The sequence below is a fragment of the Gopherus flavomarginatus genome, chromosome 2 (genome assembly GCF_025201925.1).
Source record: "Gopherus flavomarginatus isolate rGopFla2 chromosome 2, rGopFla2.mat.asm, whole genome shotgun sequence".
In the NCBI taxonomy this organism is placed as follows: Eukaryota; Metazoa; Chordata; order Testudines; family Testudinidae; genus Gopherus; species Gopherus flavomarginatus.
In genome coordinates, this window is record NC_066618.1 from 176,102,756 (window position 1) to 176,125,444 (window position 22,689).

General features: G+C 37.8%; 1 protein-coding gene across 2 annotated transcripts in view; it reads left to right on the forward strand.

The window, feature by feature from the left end:
* Nucleotides 1-22,689, forward strand: part of GMDS (GDP-mannose 4,6-dehydratase) — a 550,007-nt gene that overhangs the window by 75,159 nt on the left and 452,159 nt on the right. For both annotated transcript variants that reach the window (XM_050940197.1, XM_050940196.1), the window contains exon 2: nucleotides 16,800-16,844. In XM_050940197.1, the coding sequence (XP_050796154.1) occupies nucleotides 16,800-16,844 (45 nt within the window). The remainder of the gene's footprint in view (nucleotides 1-16,799; nucleotides 16,845-22,689) is intronic.

The window sequence follows — 22,689 nt, forward strand, 5'->3', positions numbered from 1 at the left end:
GTGCATGTAACTTGTACTGTTTAAATTTAGCATTTCAATAAAAAAACCTGCATAGTCACCTTTTTGGAATAACTGTTGTGTGTTTTATATCTGCAAATGTGAGAAGCTACAAAAAAGCTTGGGTGGTGTGATTATTTATTTTTAAATGTGTTTTTTAATAAAGTGAGCAAAAGCTTACAACTAAATTTTGACTTGCATAGGTTCAAGCAATTATTGAGAAAGTGTTTTACAGTATAGCTCTAAAACTGAAGGTGTGACATCAAGTAGTTGCCAGATTTTTTCTGTTCCATGGACATATCAAGAAATGGTGGTTGTGTCTCAAGGTGTAATAATATATTTTGCTGTCTCTGCTCTACCACAGATGAAAGAAAGCCATAAAAAAAATACAAAAACATTGTGACTAAACAAATTAAAAGGTTGAAAATGCCAAATGTAGAACAGTGTGTAGATGACTTATGGTAAGTCAGGGCTCAAGGGAAGCCTCTGTGACTTCAGAATGGAGCAGCACTGCCTTCAGACACATCTTTTTACGAAATGAGAGAGCATTTAGTTAGCAGAAGTTAGTTAGCATTTAGTTATCTGAAGATATGTTTTGGTGTCCATTTGTGAGTGGAGCCAATGCCAGATGGATTATGTGGAAGTGAATTAATTTCCTGTCCTCTGTCCAAAACATGAATAGATTTGAGAAAAGATGAACCACTGTAGATGATTTTCTGAAACTTTTTGAAACAAGATGTCATAACCTTAGTCCCAGATTTGGACCTTAGCGTCCAAAATATGGGGGTTAGCATGAAAACCTCCAAGCTTAGTTACCAGCTTGGACCTGGTACTTGCTGCCACCACCCAAAAAATTAGAGTGTTTTGGGGCACTCTGGTCCCCCTGAAAAACCTTCCCTGGGGACCCCAAGACCCAAATCCCTTGAGTCTCAAAACAGAGGGAAATAATCCTTTTTCCCTTCCCCCCTCCAGGTGCTCCTGGAGAGATACACAGACACAAGCTCTGTGAAACTACACAGAGTGACTCCCCCTCTCTGTTTCCAATCCTGGAAACAAAAAGTACTTTCCTATTCCCCCAGAGGGAATGCAAAATCAGGCTAGCAATCCAACACACAGATCTCCCCTGATTTCTTCCTCCCACCAATTCCCTGGTGAGTACAGACTCAATTTCCCTGAAGTAAAGAAAAAACTCCAACAGGTCTTAAAAGAAAGCTTTATATAAAAAGAAAGAAAAATACATACAAATGGTCTCTCTGTATTAAGATGATACAATACAGGGTCAATTGCTTAAAAGAATATTGAATAAACAGCCTTATTCAAAAAGAATACAAATCAAAGCACTCCAGCACTTATATTCATGCAAATACCAAAGAAAAGAAACCATAGAACTTACTATCTGATCTCTTTGTCCTTACACTTAGAAACAGAAGACTAGAAAGTAGAAACTACTTCTCCAAAGCTCAGAGAAAGCAGGCAGACAGACAAAAGACTCAGACACTAAATTCCCTCCACCCAAAGTTGAAAAAATCCGGTTTCCTGATTGGTCCTCTGGTCAGTTGCTTCAGGTGAAAGAGACATTAACCCTTAGCTATCTGTTTATGACACAAGATCCTAGTACAGGTCTTATATAGGTCATAACCTTTGTATTGTGATCTATATATAATTCTGAAAATCTAAGCAGGGTTTATCTAGGTCGGTATTTTCTGTAATATACCCAGACAACTGGAATGGGGGGAATTCACTTTGTGTCTTGAAACAGTGCACTGTTTGGATATCCTTGGCTGGACTGTTCTCTAAAAGGGCAAAGTATTCATATTATTTAATGTTGCTATAGATGATTAAACAAATGCTGGTGTTAACAGTAAAGGTTACTGCATTTCTGTGGTTATTCCTGTGTAATTAGTAATTAGCTTATACTGCTTGGGAATGAAAGACTCTTTTATGAGAGATTATTTTTAGGGATCTCGTGTCCATAATGAATATGAAGGGTAATTGTCTACTCTGAGCCTGGGGGGTTTCTGAAATTTGGGAAAGGAATGAAATTATCTTTCTCAGATTTATGCTGAAAATCACCTATATGACAGTAATTTAAAAGCTACAAAGGAGCAGTGTCCCTCATTAAGCTTCATGTTCAGATTGCTGAAAATAACACCCACTAGAAAAGCAAGGCAATAGAACCAGCCAGCGTCATGAAACTATTCTTGGTCTGAAACCAAATTCACGTATTTCTGAGGAAAATTACAATATGAATATGCCTTGGGTAGTTATTGTACTAAAATAAGGAACTTCTCTGTAGCAAGAGTGATACTAATACATCAGACACTCGTCTAAGAGTAAAAGAGATAGGTGGTTGTGATTGTAACTCTGGAATCCTCTACACGTCAGCAATTTATATTCTTGGGATGCGTAATTAAACCTTGCCTTGCTCCATTTTCTTGGGAAGGGAATGGGATGTACAGTGGGGAGAGTCAGCTCCATAACATGCTCCTCCATTACTCCTTGGTTCTTGCGAAAAGTTCTGTGGAGGCTGGTTTCTGGAAATCCTGGGGACTAGGCCATCTGTCTAGAAATGGGTGGAGCTGAGGAATAGCGGCTCTATGGCATGATCTCTTCTGGCTCCTCTGGATAGCTGAGCAGGCGTTAGAGCTGGATAAAAAACAGCATTGCTTGCTGCTGGATTGCCTCTATAGCTGCTGTGGTACTGCCCTGGGAAAGATACCTATGACCAGATGTCCTGATTTTATAGGGGCAGTCCTGATTTTTGGGTCTTTTTCTTATATAGGCTCCTAATACCGCCCACCCCCATCCCAATTTTTTACACTTGCTGCTGATCCTCTTAAAGGTACCCAATGTTAGCATAAGTCTTATAAAGTTGGGGAGGGTGCATATTGAGAAGGTCAGAGAAACTAGAGAGCAGTGCAGAAAAGGGGCATATTTCCTCACAAATTCCAGGGCTCTGTGGGTTTGAAGACTCTGAACCTTCTTGCCATGCAGTCCCCTAAATTCCAGCACTCTGCTGGGGAATATAGGGAGAGCCTGGACTTCGTTGTAATCAACATAAAAAGGGATTATTTACTGAGGCTAATAGAGGTCGTCTGACATCTGTAATCTTCCTAGGGTATGTCTACACTACAATAAAAAAAAAACCCAAAACCTTGGCATCAGGTCTCAGAGTCTGAGTCAGTTGACTTGAGCTCATGGGCCTCAGGCTGTGGGTCTAAAAATTGCAGTGTAGACATTGAGGCTCGAGTTGGAGCCCGGGCTCTGAGACCCTCCCCTCTTGTGGTGTCTTAGAGCTGGAGCCCAAACATCTATGCTGCAGTTTTTAGGCCCACAAGCCTGGGCCAGCTGTGGCCTTACTGCAGGTCTTTCATTGCCGCATTCTGGCACTTAGGCTGTGTTCAGTCAGTCTGTGTTGCCATCAGTCATGGGCTCCCCAAGTCTTATCCTGCGTTCAGTCATTATGGAAAAGATCATACATGGAGCATGCATAGGAGACTTCAGAATGTGAACATAGTTATTTGTCTTTTGTCTGCAGATTTCTATCCTTTGTCTCAGTTGAGCAAAATGATGATCTGAATAAGATACTCACTAGAACAGGGGTCGGCAGCCTTTCAGAAGTGATGTGCCAAGTCTTCATTTATTCATTCTAATTTAAGGCTTTGTGTGCCAGTAATGCATTTTAACGTTTTTAGAAGGTCTCTTTCTATAAGTCTATAATAGTGTAACTAAAATATTGTTTTATGTAAAGTAAATAAGGTTTTAAAAATGTTTAAGAAACTTCAGTTAAAATTAAATTAAAATGCAGAGCCCCCTGAAACAAGGGGCCAGGACCCGGGCAGTGTGAGTGCCACTGAAAATCAGCTCGCGTGCTGCCTTTGGCATGCGTGCCATAGGTTTCCTACCCCTGCACTAGAAGAATGACCATAATCGTTCTGTCTTTGATAGGATCCAGGACATGAATGTAATAACAAAACACTACTGGATCTGAGAATTTACAATGAATAAGTTCTATACTCTAACTAGAGTTTCAGTGTTTATTCTCTTGGAAGATTTGGGGACTTTCTTTGCTATTTATCTTCTGAACAAAATCTCTAGATCTTATCTTAAAGTGCTTACACACATTTAGAGTTATATTCTGATGATGTAATTATTCAAGGGGATTTTCCCGCATCATCCACATCATCTGTCATACGTGGAATTTAAACAAAACATAGTAAGAGCCTATTTTGTTCTGTGATATTGTATAAAAAGATAATAGAATTGTTATACAGGTAATTTAATTGAAATAGTCCGTGTTGTACCATTCATTTTAAAATATTAATGATGTATTCTTCCCTTGATCTCAGTAGAAAACTTTCACCCATGTCTGTAAATTATAGATCTTCAATTCTCACTTAGTTATAATAGCTAATTCTCTGAATTTGAGAGGGGGGAAGAACGTTTTCTATAAAGCTATTTCAATGCATATAATATCCATTTTGTGATGAAATAGTGAGTTAATAGAGGAGAAAGCATGCCACATTACTCATGCTTCTGAAAGTCCTTCAGGTGTAAAAACTGTAAAATGTAAGCTATAGCCTGAAACTTAATTAGCCCCATCTGACTCCCAAGTGATTCTAATCAACTATTAGAATGTACATATTTTTAATTATGCTGTTTCGTGAGTTGTGATTTGACAGCTATTTCCTTTGCATGTGATTGAACTGTCTGGGGTTGTATTTGCACGATTTCTATATGTCTTTAGTTGATGTCTGAGCAGATTTATGTAATTATCTGATTATCTGCTAAATTGCATGTACAAGTCATATTCCTGGTGGAATAATTTGTACTCATATGTAGTTTCTTTCCTCTTTGATACATTATTAGGGTATTTTGGAACTTTTTGTAGTTCCACATTTTCATCTCTCAATCAAACATTAGAGAATAAATCAAACTGGGATATTTCTAATAAACTCATTGTTATAGTATAACATAAATGTTTCTTTCCTATACTCTCTAGTATATCCTGTCTGGTTTTCCTGTTCATATAGATGAGTAAATCTAAACAGTTTTGGTACAAAGTTCTGTGTACACCATCCCATATATTTATTGGATAGGGAGCCAAGCTACCTTCAACTTCTGCAAAAACTCATAAAACTGCACACATTCCATATTGCATATCACTTAATTGTCAATAGTTTGACAATTTTGTTTTTGACCATACTGTACTCATGCCCTTATACTCTAAATTCTTTGGGGATGAGACTCTTACCCATTTGATTCAAGGAATCTTATATTCTATGCCATATATAATAATAGTAATATCTAGCCTTTGTAGTACTTCCCATCAACAGATCTGAAAGTGCTTTACAAAGGAGTTAAGTCTTATTAGCTCCATTATGTACACTAATGACAATGGGGATATGTAATAGGATATGTAATAGTTAACGTATCTTTAAAGATGAAACCATGATTAGCTGCATTGTACCACGTGTTTAAAAACTGTGTAATTTGTATTTTTAGAACAGTGAAATTTTGAAAAATGGAAGCCTTAAAAATGAGTATGAAAGCAACTAACTGAAAATGTTCTGATGGGAATTCCTATGCCTATAGATTTTCCATCACAAATTGCATAATTTATCTATCTGGAATTCAATCTTTTACAACACTGAGTTTTACTGGGTAAGGAGGACAGATTTAGCAGGTTCTTAGACTTTTAGGGTATGTCTACACGACTTTTTGGAGTGGGTGGGAACGAGCCTCCCAGTTCGGGTCGACAGATTTGGGATAGCAGGACTTGTGCTAATGCTAATAGTAAACATTTCCTATGTGCTTAGCTTTAACAAACTACTGTACTCTCTGGATTAAGGATTTTTTCCCTTGAAAATCAGAATAAAGTATTTGTTTAAACCAGTATCACTGTATACTGTGGTGTTTGGCTTCAGTACTTTGTTATTAACCTAATCAGAAATAAATTTCAGAGAGCAACCTGCAAAGTAAATTAGACAGGGAGGTTTCCTTAGTATTTCCTGCAGTTTCCGGGATGCAAGGCAATTCAAAATAACTGCTAAAAAAACCCTGCGATTTGAGGAAATTACTGTGAATACAGACAAAAATGGCTAAAATTTGCCGTATGTACTCAATCTCACCACAGCTTGTAAAGTCAGTTAAATTTAGCCAGTTTCAGGTCCTGTGGAACAGCAAATAAGAAAAGTTCAAAGCAAGAGATGTTTGTGAAAAACTCTTTTAAAGTAATTTGTTTTGACATTTCTTAAAGGCTTCTTTGTGAAAGGACTTTAAATAGTTCTCCTGTTTTCATAGACTGATGTAAGATTATAAAATAACACTGCATTTAAAGAGAACTGGCGTGGGAATATTTTAAGCTATAATATTGCATTTGCTTCAACACGGCCACCTTCAACAACTTATTTTCTTATGATCCTAACAAAGTTTCTCATAAGGCAACCTGGATTTGTGCACTCAAATAACCATTGTGCCTGTGCCTTGTATGTGTGGTGTTACAACTCAGTTCATAATTAGGATTTGTACTGTATTCTGAATAAAAGGAAGATATACAGACATCTCAGTGACTTTCCAGCAGGATTGCCTATCCCTAAGTGTGTTTCTGACAGATACGATAAACAAGCAGACTTCATTGCTCACTTCTTTGTCTGATCAGCATTTGGACAAGAATCTTGGCAGTTAATGAAACTGATTTTTCAAAACTGACAAAGGATAACCACCAAGTTTGGTATACAAGGTATTGTGTGATATCTGCAAATTATAAGAGAGACATTCTTCAACGTTCTCTGAAAAAACATTTAATTCATTTGCAGTCTATCTCCTAGATTTTTTCCCATCCTGCTTGGCTTATTGCCAGTGGGAATGTCAGTCAGTACATGTGCAATCTAAACATTTGATATTTACAAAAGAGGAATCCATGTGCCATAGGAATATCAAGTTTAAGGGCTAATGTTAACCAATTTATATTTATTTAATCTAATAAAATGTCTTAAACATAGATTTTCTATAGAGAATTAACCTTCTTCATTCATAAATGTCATTGTTTGTTGTCCTTTTTTTCTTGTGTATGTACTGTCTGAATTGCTGAATATTTTTACTAACCAGAGGTTTTGACACACCAAATCAGGATTTACCTCAGTCCAGTCTAGGTATTTCATTTAGTTTGGATTGCACTATACAGCAGATACTTTAAAGTTTCTGGACTGTTTAAAAAAGGTTTGGAAGGATATTTCTACTGTTGCTCAAAAAAATCTGACAAAATATGCAGGCACAATAAAAATGAGTTGCATACATGGAATTATGGTGAGTGGCAATTTTTGAAAAACACATCATTCAGTCCTCTCACAAAGGGAGTGACACAGCAGAACAGTCTTCCTAACTATCTATGTCCTGCTCATTCTTGGTTGTTGATTCTTGAGTCCATCATAGGCATATTAAAGGCTTGGTTTCAGCTGTCCTGACCAGTAGAAATGACAGATGAGGGGAGGGATTGTCAATGAAGACCTATCTCAGAACTTGAAGTGCTAGGGACAGAAGGTGATGGTGCTCTCCATTGGCTGCAGAGCATGTCATTAATGGCAACGTCCCTGTCCCAGTACTCTTTAGTACATAAACATCCATAACCCACATTTGGGCTGTCCCCCTCCACCAAAGCAAATTCTATGGAATATAAAATTGAAATATAGAAAGGCTGTAAAGTTCAAACCAAGTGCATTTCTTATTTTATACCAAAATTTCTATGCATGCAAAACATCATAAAAATTAGAGTAAATTTACTGTATTGCTTCTCCAACACAAACAGAACAAGAATTTTCCTACATTTTGACGATAAATTTCTCCATAAATAATGCACCTTTCAAATGATTTTCTGTATGTGATTTTAGAGCGATTAGGTCTGTATAGAAAGAACAAACAATGAAGTTGAAATACTCTATCTTTTCCATGTTACACCTCAGATCTCCCCTGTAGACTTTGGTCCTGCGCAAATTCAGTTATGAGAGCAGGGATCTTTTGTTGGCATGGTGTGAATAATTGCTCTGACAGTCAGCTTGTAAAATATAAATGTTTTGGACTAGATTTAGAATGTGGCATGTTCTAGGCACTGAGCACTGTCAATGTTGGAAAGCTCACTTAATTCTGAGGATGAAACTGCAGTATTGAAAGTGACCATAGTGTCTTCTCTATGCCAGGCACCTGTGAGAGCAGTGTTACTGCTTTGCTTTCCTCTGGGTAAATTTCTGTGGGACATAAGAGGCAAGGCTGTTGCAGGCAGATATCCTTTATGCTTCCCTGTCCCAGGATTGTTGAATCCTTTATGTGTTAAAAATATCACAACAAACATTTTCTTCAGCACAATTTTTATTTCGTATGGTTTATTTCCCATTGGTATTCCAAAGGAAGAGTCATTGAAATCTGTCTTGTCTCTGTGTGGGTTTTGTGTTGATCTCCATCCAAGTTAAATTTTCTTTCAAACTGTGGCTGGTGTCCAAAGCAAAAATTGAAATATGTGTCTGCCTCCTGGTGTGTTTGGCTGGTTTTCTAATATTTCATGGAGGTGTTCCTGTTTCTTCTTGAGGTTTCCATTGCTAAATAAATACAAATTAAAACAAAAGAGTCTACTGCTTATGATGATAATAGCTTATTTGTTCATTTAAATATTGGAAGATACTCAATAGGGTCAGTATTTTGTTTTTGGCATACAGACTTGTCACATCTTTTTCTTTTGCGTATCTGTGATCCAGTTTGGTAATCACTGAAAATGGTATGAGCTGGTATATGGCGGTTTGCAGGGGGATGTTCAAAATTACTTGGTGGTGTTAGCCCATATACTAGTGGGTGACCACATCCTAAAAACTTCAGCTCATGCTATTTTGTGTGTGTATGTGTATGTGTGTGTATATATATATATATATATATATATATATATATATATATGTATGTATGTATGTATGTATGTATGTGTTGTCTATGCTGTACTTACTGTGTGGGTGAATAGAGAACTTAACTTTCGAATACTATCACTCTAGCACCTTGCACAAACACAAATTCTGTCTTTAAAACAGGACCAGTTTTCTTGTTTTTGGTTCGTATTGTATATTTGGCATGAGCTGTGTATTCTGTTTGGTGGTTAACAATGGGCACTTGTCTCTGAAAACAGGAGATAAGTTTTTGAGTTGAACAGAACAATTACGCTACTATAGTAAGGATCTCATGGTATTCATATTACAAGTACCAAGATGAGTTTTCTTAATTTTTCTGCATGTGGGATTTTTCTGTGTATGTATCTTTGTGTGAATGCCTTTACATCCAGAAAAGTGCTCTAAATGTTTTACCTCCTTTCCCTTCCCATCAATGTTCAATGCCCCCATTTTGTGGTCATTATTATTATTTATTATTTATTAGCATTTTAGTGACGGAGGGTTGAAAACGAGTGTAGACCCATCATTGCTGCTACTTATTTATTAACATAGGCTGCTACCAAGGAGCATGAAGCTCTCCCACCATCAGCTTTGTTGGTGCCCCTGTTTTGCCAATGGAGAGAGACCGCTGTGGGCAGAAAATAACCACTGGTCTCCTGCATGGCAGAGGAAATTACTGCTAAGTCATTGCATAAATCCTGGCTGTGAAGAGTTCATCATTTGTTTTAATTGACCTTGAACAAATTCTTAATCCAGAAGAAATCTTGTATTTGGTGTTCGTCTGATAAAAATCAGAGAACCTTTAAAAACCATTTAAGTCTTCCAAGTCCTCATTTTTACTAAGTAACTTTTCCTTAATATTTCTTTACACTGGACTTACATTTTCATTAGTACTCTACTATTGTCTGCCTAAATTTTTGAGTGCACATCTTAACTTGGGACCTTACTTTTCCCCACAAGCTATTGAGCACCAGTAACTCGGTTTCACTTTAGTAGGAGGAACATAAAATCATAGAAGGGCCCTCGAGAGATTATCTAGTCCAGTCGCCTGCACTCAAGGTAGGAGTAAATATCATCTAGACCATCCCTGACAGATGTTTGTCTAACCTGCTCTTAAAAATCTCCAATGATAGAGATTCCACAACCTCCCTAGGCAATTTATTCCAGTGTTTACTCACCTTGACAGGTAGGAAGCTTTTCCTAATGTCCAACCTAAACCCCTTTCTTCCCCCTCCTTCCAGCTGTAATTTAAGCCCATGTGCTCATCCTGCTTGGAAATCACATACTGGAATTTGGCACTCAAAATCAGCAAATGGGTTTTGCAAATGTAGGTCTTAACATTTATTGCTTGTTGATTGTAATGAGATCAGTGGTATGGGGGCGATCCTCAGATTTTAAGAGTTGCTACTGTTCATGAGGTTTATATCAGTTTTGAGAAGTTTACAGCTTTATATACAGTATTCCATTTATTTTACTGGGACTTACTTGCCAAGTAAATATTGGTGCACAGTCAGCCCCAGTACAATATGAATGGAAATGTTAGGAACAACATGTAAATTAAGTATGGGAAAGATCCTGGCAAATGAAATAATGTGCCAAAGTGTAATGAAAATAATATGCCATGTCCCAGTGAAAAAAATGCAGAACTATTAGTTCTTCTAGTCAGAGCAACAATTCAGCTGGAAGGCTTCAACTGATATTCGTGAATTGAGTATGATCAAAGAGAAGATGTTTTAAAAAAAAATAAATAGAAGAACATTGCACGAAAATGCTGTATTGTTGTTAAAGTTAAACCCACAAAGCAGGAAAAGTCAGAGCTGAGGCTGCTATTCCAGTCTTTTATTCCTCCAGGCTTTTATTCGCAGCTGCATGGTAACATTGCACAAGTGCTAACATGAGGATATTAGATGAATAGTGTATAGTACATGAGGATAATAGATGAATGAAATCTGAAGTACTAATTTCTGTATTAAAGTACCAGAGGGAAGACAGGCAGCTTACTGGGATGCAGACTGAGCTGCATGAAGGATGAATTGTTATGGGCCAAACACCTGTACCCAGTCTCTGAGATTTCACTCAGGAGAAAAAAAATAGCATTTGTACCTTCAGTTCAGCTAACTGTATCTAGCTACCTGATTCATGTGCGTAAACATGGGTTTTTGACATAAAATTGGGTTGCTTACTCTGTTTAACATCAGTATCTTTAGGATGGTATAGTAGTTTCTTGTAGAAATTGTGCCTATGACTTGAAGTTTGTTTAATTGTAAATAATCGAATACTTCAGTATAAAGGTTAAAAATCTCTAATATTTAGATAATAGTGGACAGCATAAAGATATATGAAGAAGGTGAGGAAGAGAAAAGGACCACCTTTAGGGGCTAAAGCAAAGGAGAAAAAACTTCTTATAACTTAAGAATTCACTTACTGCTTAAATGTCTAACACTATTTTAGCAGCAGAACAGTTCTACATTCTGATGTTGCACACATTAGGAAATGCCATGGTAATTTTGTTTTTCATACAGATACTTGATTTGCAAAAGAGCAAGATCTGCAGTAGAATTAAAACGTTGGGTTTTTTGGCAGTTATAATTTTCCCTCCTATTAATACTGCAGTTGACCTGTTACAGAAACTTGCAAGAAAGTGAAGAACGTTTTTTGAATAAGACATTGGTTTACATTTATATACGTTCATTGCCTTTTTTTTTTTTTTTTTTTGGTCTGTATAGACAAAAGGACACTTGTTTTCCTAGTCTTACTTGGCTAGAATACAAATCATCATCATAAAAAAACTACTGTACTTATAGGGTGGGAGCTTTAACAAATCAGGTAAATAAGAGTTCACAAGTCTTTTTTTTTTTTCTGTATGAAGTCCTTTTTTCGAATATTTTAAAGTTTTCCCTTAAATATTCCCTTGAAGACTGTAGGCAAAGTACAGCACTGTTCTGTTTATAGTAGCAACAAAAAATACCTGTTTCCTCCATAAGTCATCAGAAATTATTGGAAGTATGTATTTTTCAGCAGAAATAACATTATACTGTATTCCTTTGTCAGACTTTTTTGAAAGAGGGTTATTTTGGTAACTTACAGATATATGAGCACTTATTATTATTATTTTTATTATTAATAAAATTATTTATATAATACTGTAAATTTAGATGGTGCCTTTCAGAGTGAAACATGGTCTCTTCCTCCCTACCCCCTGAATTCTCTCATTAGCTTAATAAGTTGCTGAAATAAATTTATTTCTAATTAAATCTGTGATTTGTGTTAAATCTAAAATTCTGTGACGGAATTGTTGTTGAGTAAGTATGGTGTTAGTGACGCTTTCCTCCAGATTCTGTTTCTTTATCATAAGAGTGAATGTGAAGTGCCCTTCTAAATTAGGCTATATGAAAACAATGCTGGTGTACTACTTGGGCTTCTACAAAATGATCTATTTAAGAATGCTATATACAAATATTATCTCCCTCCTCCTCCCCCCAATCCACTGTCTGTGTCAGGTTAATGAAATCGGACTAGTAATGAAAGCAGTTTTGTAGTGGATGGGATTCAAAGATTTTTTTTTTTTTTTTGGGTAAGGGTCAACAAGGCAGTTAATGAAAGGGCTGCCTACTCTTTCAGGAACTTCAGAAACATTGAGCTGGCTGGTTTGTTGGCAGAGAGTTTCTCTGGGGGCTTTTAATGGCAAAGAAAAGGATTTCTTGTCATTCTTTTTTATGCTTTGGGAATCCCTAGAACTGTAGTTCCTGGAGGGAATGGATGAGAGTGCCATTTCCACTGCAAGACTGAGGTTGTTTTTCTTAAATTCTGTATTCCTTTTCCTTCAGTGAGGGATTAATTTCTTTAGTTTGTGTGTATGAGTATGTGATTAAAAATGCAGCATACACTTTCACTAATTCTTCTCAGGAGCCAGAAAGAAACCATCTCATCTCCCCAGCCTAGATGATAAACTTTTGATCAGGGTTGATCGGTAAGGTCCTGACAAGGAAATGCTTGAAGGATTTTATATTAAGTAAAGGTAGCAGAGGAAGAGGAGACAGTCGTGTTAAGGTCTTAAAGCCTGGTTCTGATCTTGCATGCACCATGTAAGTCCACTGAAGTTAATTATCACTTTGCAACTTCCTTGACTCTTTTGGTTCATTAAAGTTCTGCTTGAATACTATTTTAAAATATATTGCATGTGAACATTGTCTCACTATAGTTTAATGGAATATATACTCCTAAATTTTCCTTCTTGGAATATTTTAGAAATATGCTATACCTTGATTTAGCTGTAAGGAAATCTATACTGGAAGCAAACTGTGAAGTATCACTTTTAGAGGGAGAGTAATTTCAAATTACTGTATTTGGCTGAAGGTAATGTAGTGAATCTCTAAGTCTGATATGTTACAGTATGCAGATAAGGCATCATCTACTAAGCCAAAGCAGTTTGTTAAACAGTTTCTGTTAAACTTGGTTTTGACCACATCAGGCTAAAGCTAATCTTCATGCGGCTTGTCCAGGGCCAAACCTTGTTGTTATTATTAAGAGCAATTCTTCAGCCCAGCCTGTGCTATTAAAATGGTTGCTCTGCCGATGGACATGGGGCTTCGTACTTCCTGTCTTGATATTGTTCAACAAAATATCAAAATGGATCATACTATTAGTTTGCTTTACATTTAAAAATACAGTAATTAAATCAGAAAACTTAAGTGTCTCTAAAACAAATAAAAGAATACATCGCCCAGCAGAATGAACAAAATGGCCCAAGCTCAGTGTGGAAATCACAATAAAACATTTTTTTCCACATTTGGGATACTTTCCAAGTAAAGTGAAGCTGGCTTTTGTGGGTGGCTTTTAAGTGCGATAAGTGCTCATGAATATTGCTACAGAAAGATTCACACTAGAAATGAAAGTCCTCTCTATGTGCAAGAGACATTGGCAAAACAAGCTTTCCAACACTTGACACTGTGCGTCCTCTTCTGAACTTTAATGCCCTCTTATATGAGTATGGTCTTGGGGCTTTTTGGCTTAAAATACCTAAATACCTAAATACAAGATGTCCAGAAGTCCACTAGGACAAAAGTGCAGTGATCTGACAGCAAAGACAGACATCAATAACTTTTGTTCAGTCTTCACCTGGATTTCGGTTTGAACAGATGATTTAGACTAAATGCTCTGTATCAGATTTCCATTTACCAGAATTAGCTAGTCCCCACATTTGGGGATTAGGAATTAGGATCAGGATTGCCCTATAAAGAATACTTTAAATTGGGAGGGGAAAAAATGGACCTTACTCAGTTTCTTGCACTGAGTCATCATCTTTGTATCGTTCCACACCACTTCTAGTCTAATGCATGGTAAGAATGGATGTGGTTGTGGGACATGTGACTCAGATAAAGCAAAAGCTGAAAGCAGTCAGAAAAACCAAGCATGTATAGTTAAAAATTTATTTCCTTAAATATTCCCTCCAATTTTTTTTCAGTAAATGGAGCTCCCAATTTTTAGTAATTGTTTGTGGACTGGAAGGTATCCGCTTTTGTTCGGCCGTTTAATATTCTTTGCTCCTCAATCTCATTAGGAAAAAGATTGAAACTTTACTGTACTTAGCAGGTTGTAAACTTTTATGACAGTTCAATCACTGTTCTGATTACAGCATTCATTGACAGCTACCACACTGAAAAAAAAAGGGGGGAGATGAGGGGGAAGGGAAATGTGAAATTTTAGGACTAACTGTGATACTGTATCTCAGAGCAGGACCACATCAATCTGCATTGTGTGAGATTACCAGACAGTAAATCAGCTGTGCTGTGTTAAAGCCAGAAACCAGTAGCATTCGCACTTGCTGCCTGTTTCCCACTCATTGTAAAACCATGCCCTATCACTTGATAGACCTGGAAAGGAAGTGCAAAGGAAGTGAGTGCCACTGCTGGTTCAGAATGTTCCAGTGTGGTTGGAAAGTTTGAGAAACGGCCTGGGTGAGAAGAACAAGACCTTATTGACAGGGTTCAATCCTGGTCAGGTCTGTTTCACATCAACTTTCTAAAGAATCACAGCACTCTCTTTCTCCTCTCACCCTCCCTCCAAGCCCCTGGGCTCACGCTCTCTCTCTGGGTCTCTAGTACTTTCACCTCTGCTTTTTTAACAGGTTATGCAGCCAAGGCAGAATACTGAGCACTTTTTTTAATTTTTTCATCTTGGGGAATTATAAAATGTGTAAATTACAGGTTTGCTTACTTCTAAAAAACCCCTCCTACTTTTCAGGGCTTTTCTACTGTAAATTTTATATTGTGAATGCTTTTTCTGGGGAGTCTGATTCTTGTCCTTTGATTTATGGAACCACAGATCATTCCAACATTTCTGTTGGTGGCATGGCAGATCTGGCTTGTCATGTTCCAAATTAACCAGCATCATAATCTGATTTTTGTCTGACTGGACATTTAAAAGCTGAATGCATGTATATCGTGTGTGTAGTAGAAGAAATATGTATATGCCAAGAGTCTTTTTATTTTTTCCTGTCTCTCCACACTGGTCTATAAAAGCCTATAAAACAGAATATTTAGGTCACAGAGTCATAAGAAAAGCTGCTGGAGTTTTAAATGAACCACAAAATGTGTCCCTTGTATACCACACCCTGTCATTTTGCATGGATTTATGCACAACTTCAGCATCAATATAGTAAACACTCTCCACTGGCAACCCTGTCATTTTAGAGCCTCCTAGTGCATCTCAAGTTCCAAATTCAGCAACAAGGCTTAAGTTACTATTTTTCACCCTCCCCCAGGCTGTCATTAAATAAAAGATCAAGTAGCACAATTTGCTGGACTGAAAATGTCTTTAAAAATGGGACTAAATGAATGTATGTGTTCACTTTACTGTGGATAGTGTCTTTGACCTTACCCTGCAAAGACATTGTAAAACTTATGTGTGTGAGTAGTCTCATTGACTTTATGGAATCATTGCAGTAGGTTAATTGACTTCAGTAGAATAATTTGTATATGTAAAGTTCAGTACCTGCATTTTTTTTGCATGATCGGGGTGTGATTGGTTGTCTTTAAACAAATAATGCATGTGGAAAAAACAATGGGAAGAAGGGAAATTTGCAGGGAATGGATGTCTAGTTAATTTTCTATATGTGGCTTGTGGCTTTTTATATTGTATATGGAGACAGTTTTCTATCATTGCAATAATGCCAGGTTTAATACATTGATAAGTGTAATACAATGATTTATAGTTAGTGGTAATTCTGTCTGTGATGATGAACAAGATGAAATTATTTCCCTCCCTCCCCCTCCCTCAAAAAAAAAAGCAAAATCAGAAAAACCCAGCAACACGCACACCACAAATATGGTTTTTACATTCATGTTTGTCCATTGGAATACAGGTCATGATAGATGCATGTGAAGAAACCAAACTAATGAAGTAAATAGAATTAAAATAAAAGGTCACAGACATGGAAGCATTAATATTATATGGAATGATCAGTGGTGCTTAAGATAGAGACCCATTGGTAAAAAAACATGCAACATCTGCAGTCAGTATACTCTCTGATGGCACCACTGTTTTTTAATTTTCTTCCTCCTCCTGATCTCTGAAATAGCCCAAATCTGATGTACATAGCAAAACACCTTCCTCTCCTCAAGGCATTAAAAAATTGGAGTTGGGTGGAAGGCTTCAAGGAGAGGAGGGACAAAAGTTTCTAAGTTACTGCTGGTGGGTTATCTTAAACTACTGCTGGTTAAACTTAAAAATTGAGTGTCCTTTAATTGTTGTTTTAAATGAAATATATGCTTTTATCCAGTCTATTCAGATTCAAAATATTTTAAAGATCATAGTGAGTGTAAATCTTCCAGGCCCAGTCACTGTTTCTAATGTTTTCCTATCTCTTTCTTTTCCCAGGATGGCTCGTACTTGGCTGAGTTCCTGCTGGAAAAGGGCTATGAGGTGAGTGACTCAATGACCGACTGCAGGCTGCTGGAAACACTTGGATACAGCAACCTCTAGCTTCCTTTGCTGCTGTCCTCCTTTGCGTATGTTTTCCACTCAGCCCTAGATAACAAATCAAAACTCTAGTAAAGAATGTGCAGCATAGCCTGTAATCATGCCAGCTTATTGTACTATTTATCATCTAGTGTCCACTGGTGGATTCTCTCTGCTCCTCTGGGTATATCTGCTTTTCATGCTTCCCGCTGACTTAGATAAGAAGCAACCTGTGCAAGCCAAAAGAATTAGGGAATAATTTATGATGTAATGCACCACATTTAAAAAAAAAAAAAGAACAAAAAAACTACTCACAATGAAATAACTTTTAATTTTGAAATTGCACTAAGCAATAAAAACCTTGCTAATCCATGGCAGGCTCATACTGAAAATTTAAACCTGGAAGTTGCTTTCTAATAGGCATTCTGTGTTCTTTATGGAGGTTTAGACTGGAGTGTAGTATTGTGCAGGGTTTTGTTTTACTTTCTCAGATTTATGACTTCTGTGCTAAGAATTTGAGCCTTGTTTACTAACCTTGATGCAATCATATGGTTGAGACTTGTCGTTTTGCATCTTTTGTCCTTGATTTTGGACTCTAATGTAAGCTGTGAAGTGGCTTGGACTTGGACAGGCTTAAGTATAAGGAAAATAAATATTTAATATCTTTCTTTTTGTCACATGTTTATCCCAGGTTTTATACAGCAGTAATATTCTTTCTGATGTCAGCAATACAAAGGCCATACAGTTATCATATGCTACAATACGCAGTTATTTGGTACTGTTGTGGCTATATAGCCAGAGGTGTTTGCCTGCTCAGTAGTAAAAGGCTGTCCCATATCTTAATCGTACAACAGAGAGAGAAAAAGTACCCTTATTAGCTTGTAGCCCACCCTCTAATAATGCAGTATTGTTTTATTTTCTCTTTTTTGGTTCAGTCTAATGTTAAGTGTCTAAAGAGACTGGGCTTCCAGTACTTTCTTTTGGAAATTATTGCACAGCTTAATAGAACTCACCATAAGAAAACTTTTCTTGATATCCATCCTACATTTTTTTTTCTTCATTTCCTCTTGTCACTCCTAGTTAATTCTACCATCTTGGTCATTCTTCGCCTGCCCTTCTGAGTGTTTATGCATCTTTCACAGTACTCAGTTCTTTCTGTTCCTTCTTTTTTGGAGCAACATCTGCTAGGAATAATTCAAATTTGGGGACAAGGAGATCTATGTAATTGTTTTCTCTGCTCACTTCCCTTTCGCAGATGGAAAGGGACTCTATGCTTTTGTAGTGTTGGCAGCATCGGCATTCCCTCCGAACTTTCTTACAGATAAAATGGTGCACTCTGGCCCTGTTCACGCTGGCACCAGAACTGTGCAAGCTATAACCACATTTAAACATGATTGTTTCCATCAGGTTTTTAGCACACTTCTCTGAGTAGTGTAGAAAGAGTTTTTGGTGAGACCCATTCTGCCTTCTTTTTTGAATGCTGGTCCCTATGTGTATTCCACATGTGGGTACGCATGCGCACTATGCACCTGAGTACAGAAATTCTCAAAAACAGTGCCCGTTAGCCTGTATATGTGCAATAGGTCTCCTTCTGCTCCTGACTGAGGATATGGCTGATGCCAATCCAGTTCCTTCTTATGGCTGCATGGCCTGAGTCAGAATTCTGTGTCCCCTCTTCTTTCAGCTTCTTTGTAGAACCTGTCAATGTACTTGTAAATAGTTTTTATTCTGCTTAGTTCATGCATCTTTGTTGCTGGCTTCCTTACACCCACTTCTAGTCTAAGGCCTTGCTTGTCAATCACCCATGTATGGAATTCATGTAGAGACCAGCACTTGAAGAAGAAATGGAGGTTACTTACTGTGACTTCAAGATGTGTGGCCCCCATCTGTATTCCACTTCCTGCCCTCCATTCCCTTTGCTTCAGATGCTGTTGGATTTGTGGTCAGAGTGTGCATGGGTGCACATGTGTGAGCCCACAGGTACTGCTTCTGAGAATTTCTGGGCTTGGGCATGGGGCACTCATGTGTACCTGCATGTGGAATGCAGATAGGGGCCACACATCTCCAAAAACTTCCATTGACAGTAAATATCCTTCACTTATCTGCATAGGTACTTCATCACAGTATCTGAGTGCCACAGTATCTGTGCTGAAAAGTAGCCTTCCTCGGTGGTTCATAGTATAGTATTATAACGTCAGTCTTGGATGAAAACATCTCTAGCCATAATTATCACAGCAACTGTTAAAGTAAAGCTTGTAGATGACATGGTTCTGATCATCCTATTGTGGGCATGGTTCTTTCTGTATTCTGCAGCGTGATTACAAAGGCAGACTAATTTCCAACACAATTTAATTAATACACTAGTATTAAACACCCATTGAAAGATGCTATTGCTGTCTTTGCTAGGGATGTTATTAACAAATTAGAGAGAAGGTTTTTATTTTATTGTTTTAAATTCCACAGTGTATAAATATAATTGTAGAAGAAATCTCTTCTGGTAGGACTGAAGTCTTTATCGTCCTGTAGGTCTTAAAAAACTGGTGAAAATGCATCTTTTCTTTCTAGCCCTTAGTAACTTCAAATTGATCAAACTAATTTTTAATGTGTCAGAAAAATTAACTTACTATTTATAAGGGGATTTGAAACCGCAGCATACCATGTAAATGGCAATTGTTAATATTTTATCATTGGCTAAAATTTGGTATGCTACGTCTATAGTTCTAAATTTTCTAACATTTATTATAACTATTTGGATAATAGTTGATGTCACCTGACCTATGGTGTCAAAAACAGTGTCACTTCATACACATTCAGACAGATAAACAATCTGATATTTGGCTGTAATAGAAATGAGTTCCCTTCAGGCACATGAATAAGGAAATTTACTTTGTTCGATGATCCAATCTTAGTTCATGTTGGTGAAATTGGAAGGGTGGGGAGAAGTACAATAGCATGAGCTGAGATTAAGGATGGTAGCATTCTTAATTACAGTATAAAGTCCTTTAAAAAGTGTGCGTTACTGATTCAGGATCTAATAAGCACTCGGCATGTGCATACCTTTCAACGCATGAATAGTGACTTTGACGTCAATGGGATTGATTACTTGTATACTTACAGTTATGCAAGTGCTTTGTTGGATCTTGGGCTTAATGGCAGTGCCATGTATGGCTATGTGGGACACCTGGGTATGGTTCCTGGTGCCAGTCTATTGTCAAAGGCTTAGAATGCTATGCAAGCTTGTGCTCTCTGCTCCTTTATAACAGGAAGTAACTAGAATGTCTCAACTATGATCACTCTGGCCAATTAAGAAATAGACATAGATAGGGTGTAAGGGGGGGTTCCATCCAGTTACTATCTGTGAAGGGGATATTAGCAGAGATGCAGGGCTTCAAGGATAGGAGTGTAATGCATGGGGGGATGCCCTTTGCTTCAGTACATTGAAAATAAAATCAAATGCAGGGTTTCTATGGGAGATGATGGTAGATAATGCTTTAGCATTGTACCAGTGCTTTTTGAAAATATAGATTGGGAGTTCACACATAGCTGATCTCAGACATTTCTAACTTTTACAAGCCTAATGTTCTCAACACTGATTTAAGTATGCCATTTTTTTGTATGCACGCCTGTTTTTATTTTTGGAGTGGTTTTTGCTCATTTCTAGCCTTGTACCATAATCTCTCCATTCAGATTAATGTAATTCTTCTTTGAGTACTTGCTCATGTTCATTCTGTGTCAAGTGTGTGCGCTTGCCACATGCACTGGTGCTGGAACATTTTCCCCCAATGGTATCCATAGGGGGCTGGCTCTAGTACCTTCTGGAGTTGCGGACGTATACGCCGGTAAAATGGGCTCTGCCACTTCCCCCTTCAGTTCCTTCTTACCACCAGTGATGGTGCTGGAACATCTTCTTGACTGGTGGTTATACCAGTGGTTGTTTCTTAGTCATCTTTACAATCCATCCTGGAATACTTGGAATGCATCTAAAGCACCAAAGGCTTGCATTCTCATCTATCAAGGTGACACCTGGCAGCAATTTCGGCCTTCCATCCTCACATCCAGGGCAGATCAGTTTTCTCACATGCAATGATCAGATTTCTTAAGGGTCTGGAAAGGCTCTTCCCGCAGGTCCATGATCTGGTTCCCCAGTGGGACCTCAACCTATTTCTGTCTACGCTCACTGGTCCTCCCTTTGAGCCTCTGGCATTCTGCTCTCTTCCCAAAGCTGCACAATTCCAAAAAGGAGTGCCATCTGCATACTTTGGATGTCAGATGCGCTCTGGCTTTCTACCTTGAGTGAACCAAGCCCATCCGCAAGTCTACTCAACTTTTCATTGTGGTGGCTGACAGTATGAAGGGTCTCCTGGTGTCATCTCAGAGAATTTTATCCTGTATCACCACCTACATTCGTTCCTACTACGAGCAGGCAAAGGCTACACTTCCACTGTTAGTGACAGCTCATTCAACAAGAGCGCAGGAATCATCATCATCAGTTTTTCTGACACATGTTCTGATCTAGGACATCTACAGGGTCACAACGTGGGCGTCTGTTCATACCTTCGCAACCCACTATGCCATCGCCCAGCGGGCCTGAGATGATGCTGGCTTTAGCAGAGCAGTATTAAAATAGACACGTCCATGAACTTCTGCCCCTAGAGGCACTCCTTGTGAGTCATCTGACATGGAATGGACATGAGCAAGAAGTTGAAGAAAAAACTGTTAACTACTGCTTGTAACTGATGTTTTTTGAGTTGTGTTGCTCATGTCCATTCCATTACCCACCCTCCTTCCCCTCTGTCAGAGTTGCGGCAAGAAGGAACTGAAGTGGTGGCAGTAGTGGTGGCTGGTAGCACCCCTTATACCAGCGCATATGCGCACGACTCCAGAGGGCACTAGAGCTAGCCCTATGGATGCCACTGGGGGAAAAACTTGCAGCACTGGTGCATGTGGTGAGCACACAGACCTGACATGGAATGGACATGAGCAACACATTTAGAAGAACAAGTTATGCGAGGAAGGTAACCATTTTTTATGCACATCAGATACAGGGAGATAAAGCTGGTGTGAGCAGACAGCAACTTGTCTGTCCGTGTTCCTTTAATGTAACTTCATCAAATCCCTGTATAAGAAATGGTGCTGGGCTTCCAAGTAGGGAATCTTAGTATTGTCTTGTATGAAATCACTAATCTGTATTGGTAATTAGGAATTTCAATTCCAGTGGGGGATGAGTGGTGTTTTGTTACAAACTGTTGAATTGTTTTCTATTCATTTTGTTTTCATCTAATTATAGAGATTTAGCCTCTGTACCATCTCTCATCATCAGAGACTAATAATTATTTTGTAAGAGCTATTAATATACACAGTATTGTACAAAATATAAATGATGACACAATTCCTGTCCCAAGGATCTTACAATCTAAATATTGTTATCCATTGTAATTAATTAGGAACATAAGATTCAGCTCAGATTAGTGGTTTGTAGCATTCCCTCTCAGCCAACTAGCTTCATTCTCTTTCCAGACTTTTCAGGCCTCTAATTGTTTTTGCCTCTGAGCCCTTTCTGTTTACGGTATATCCTTTTTGAGATAGTAACCAGAACTGAATGCAATATCCCAGGTGATCATTCAATATTGATTTATATAACAGAATTATACTAGTCCTAGTATTACTTCCTGACTTATTCCATATGTATTTTGTATGCTTTTTGACTGTTGCTATACTTTAAGAAATAGTTTTAACTGAGCTTTCAGCAATTATTGTCAGCTCTCTTCTATGATGGTTGCAGTTAATTAAGAATCCAGTAATTCCAGTA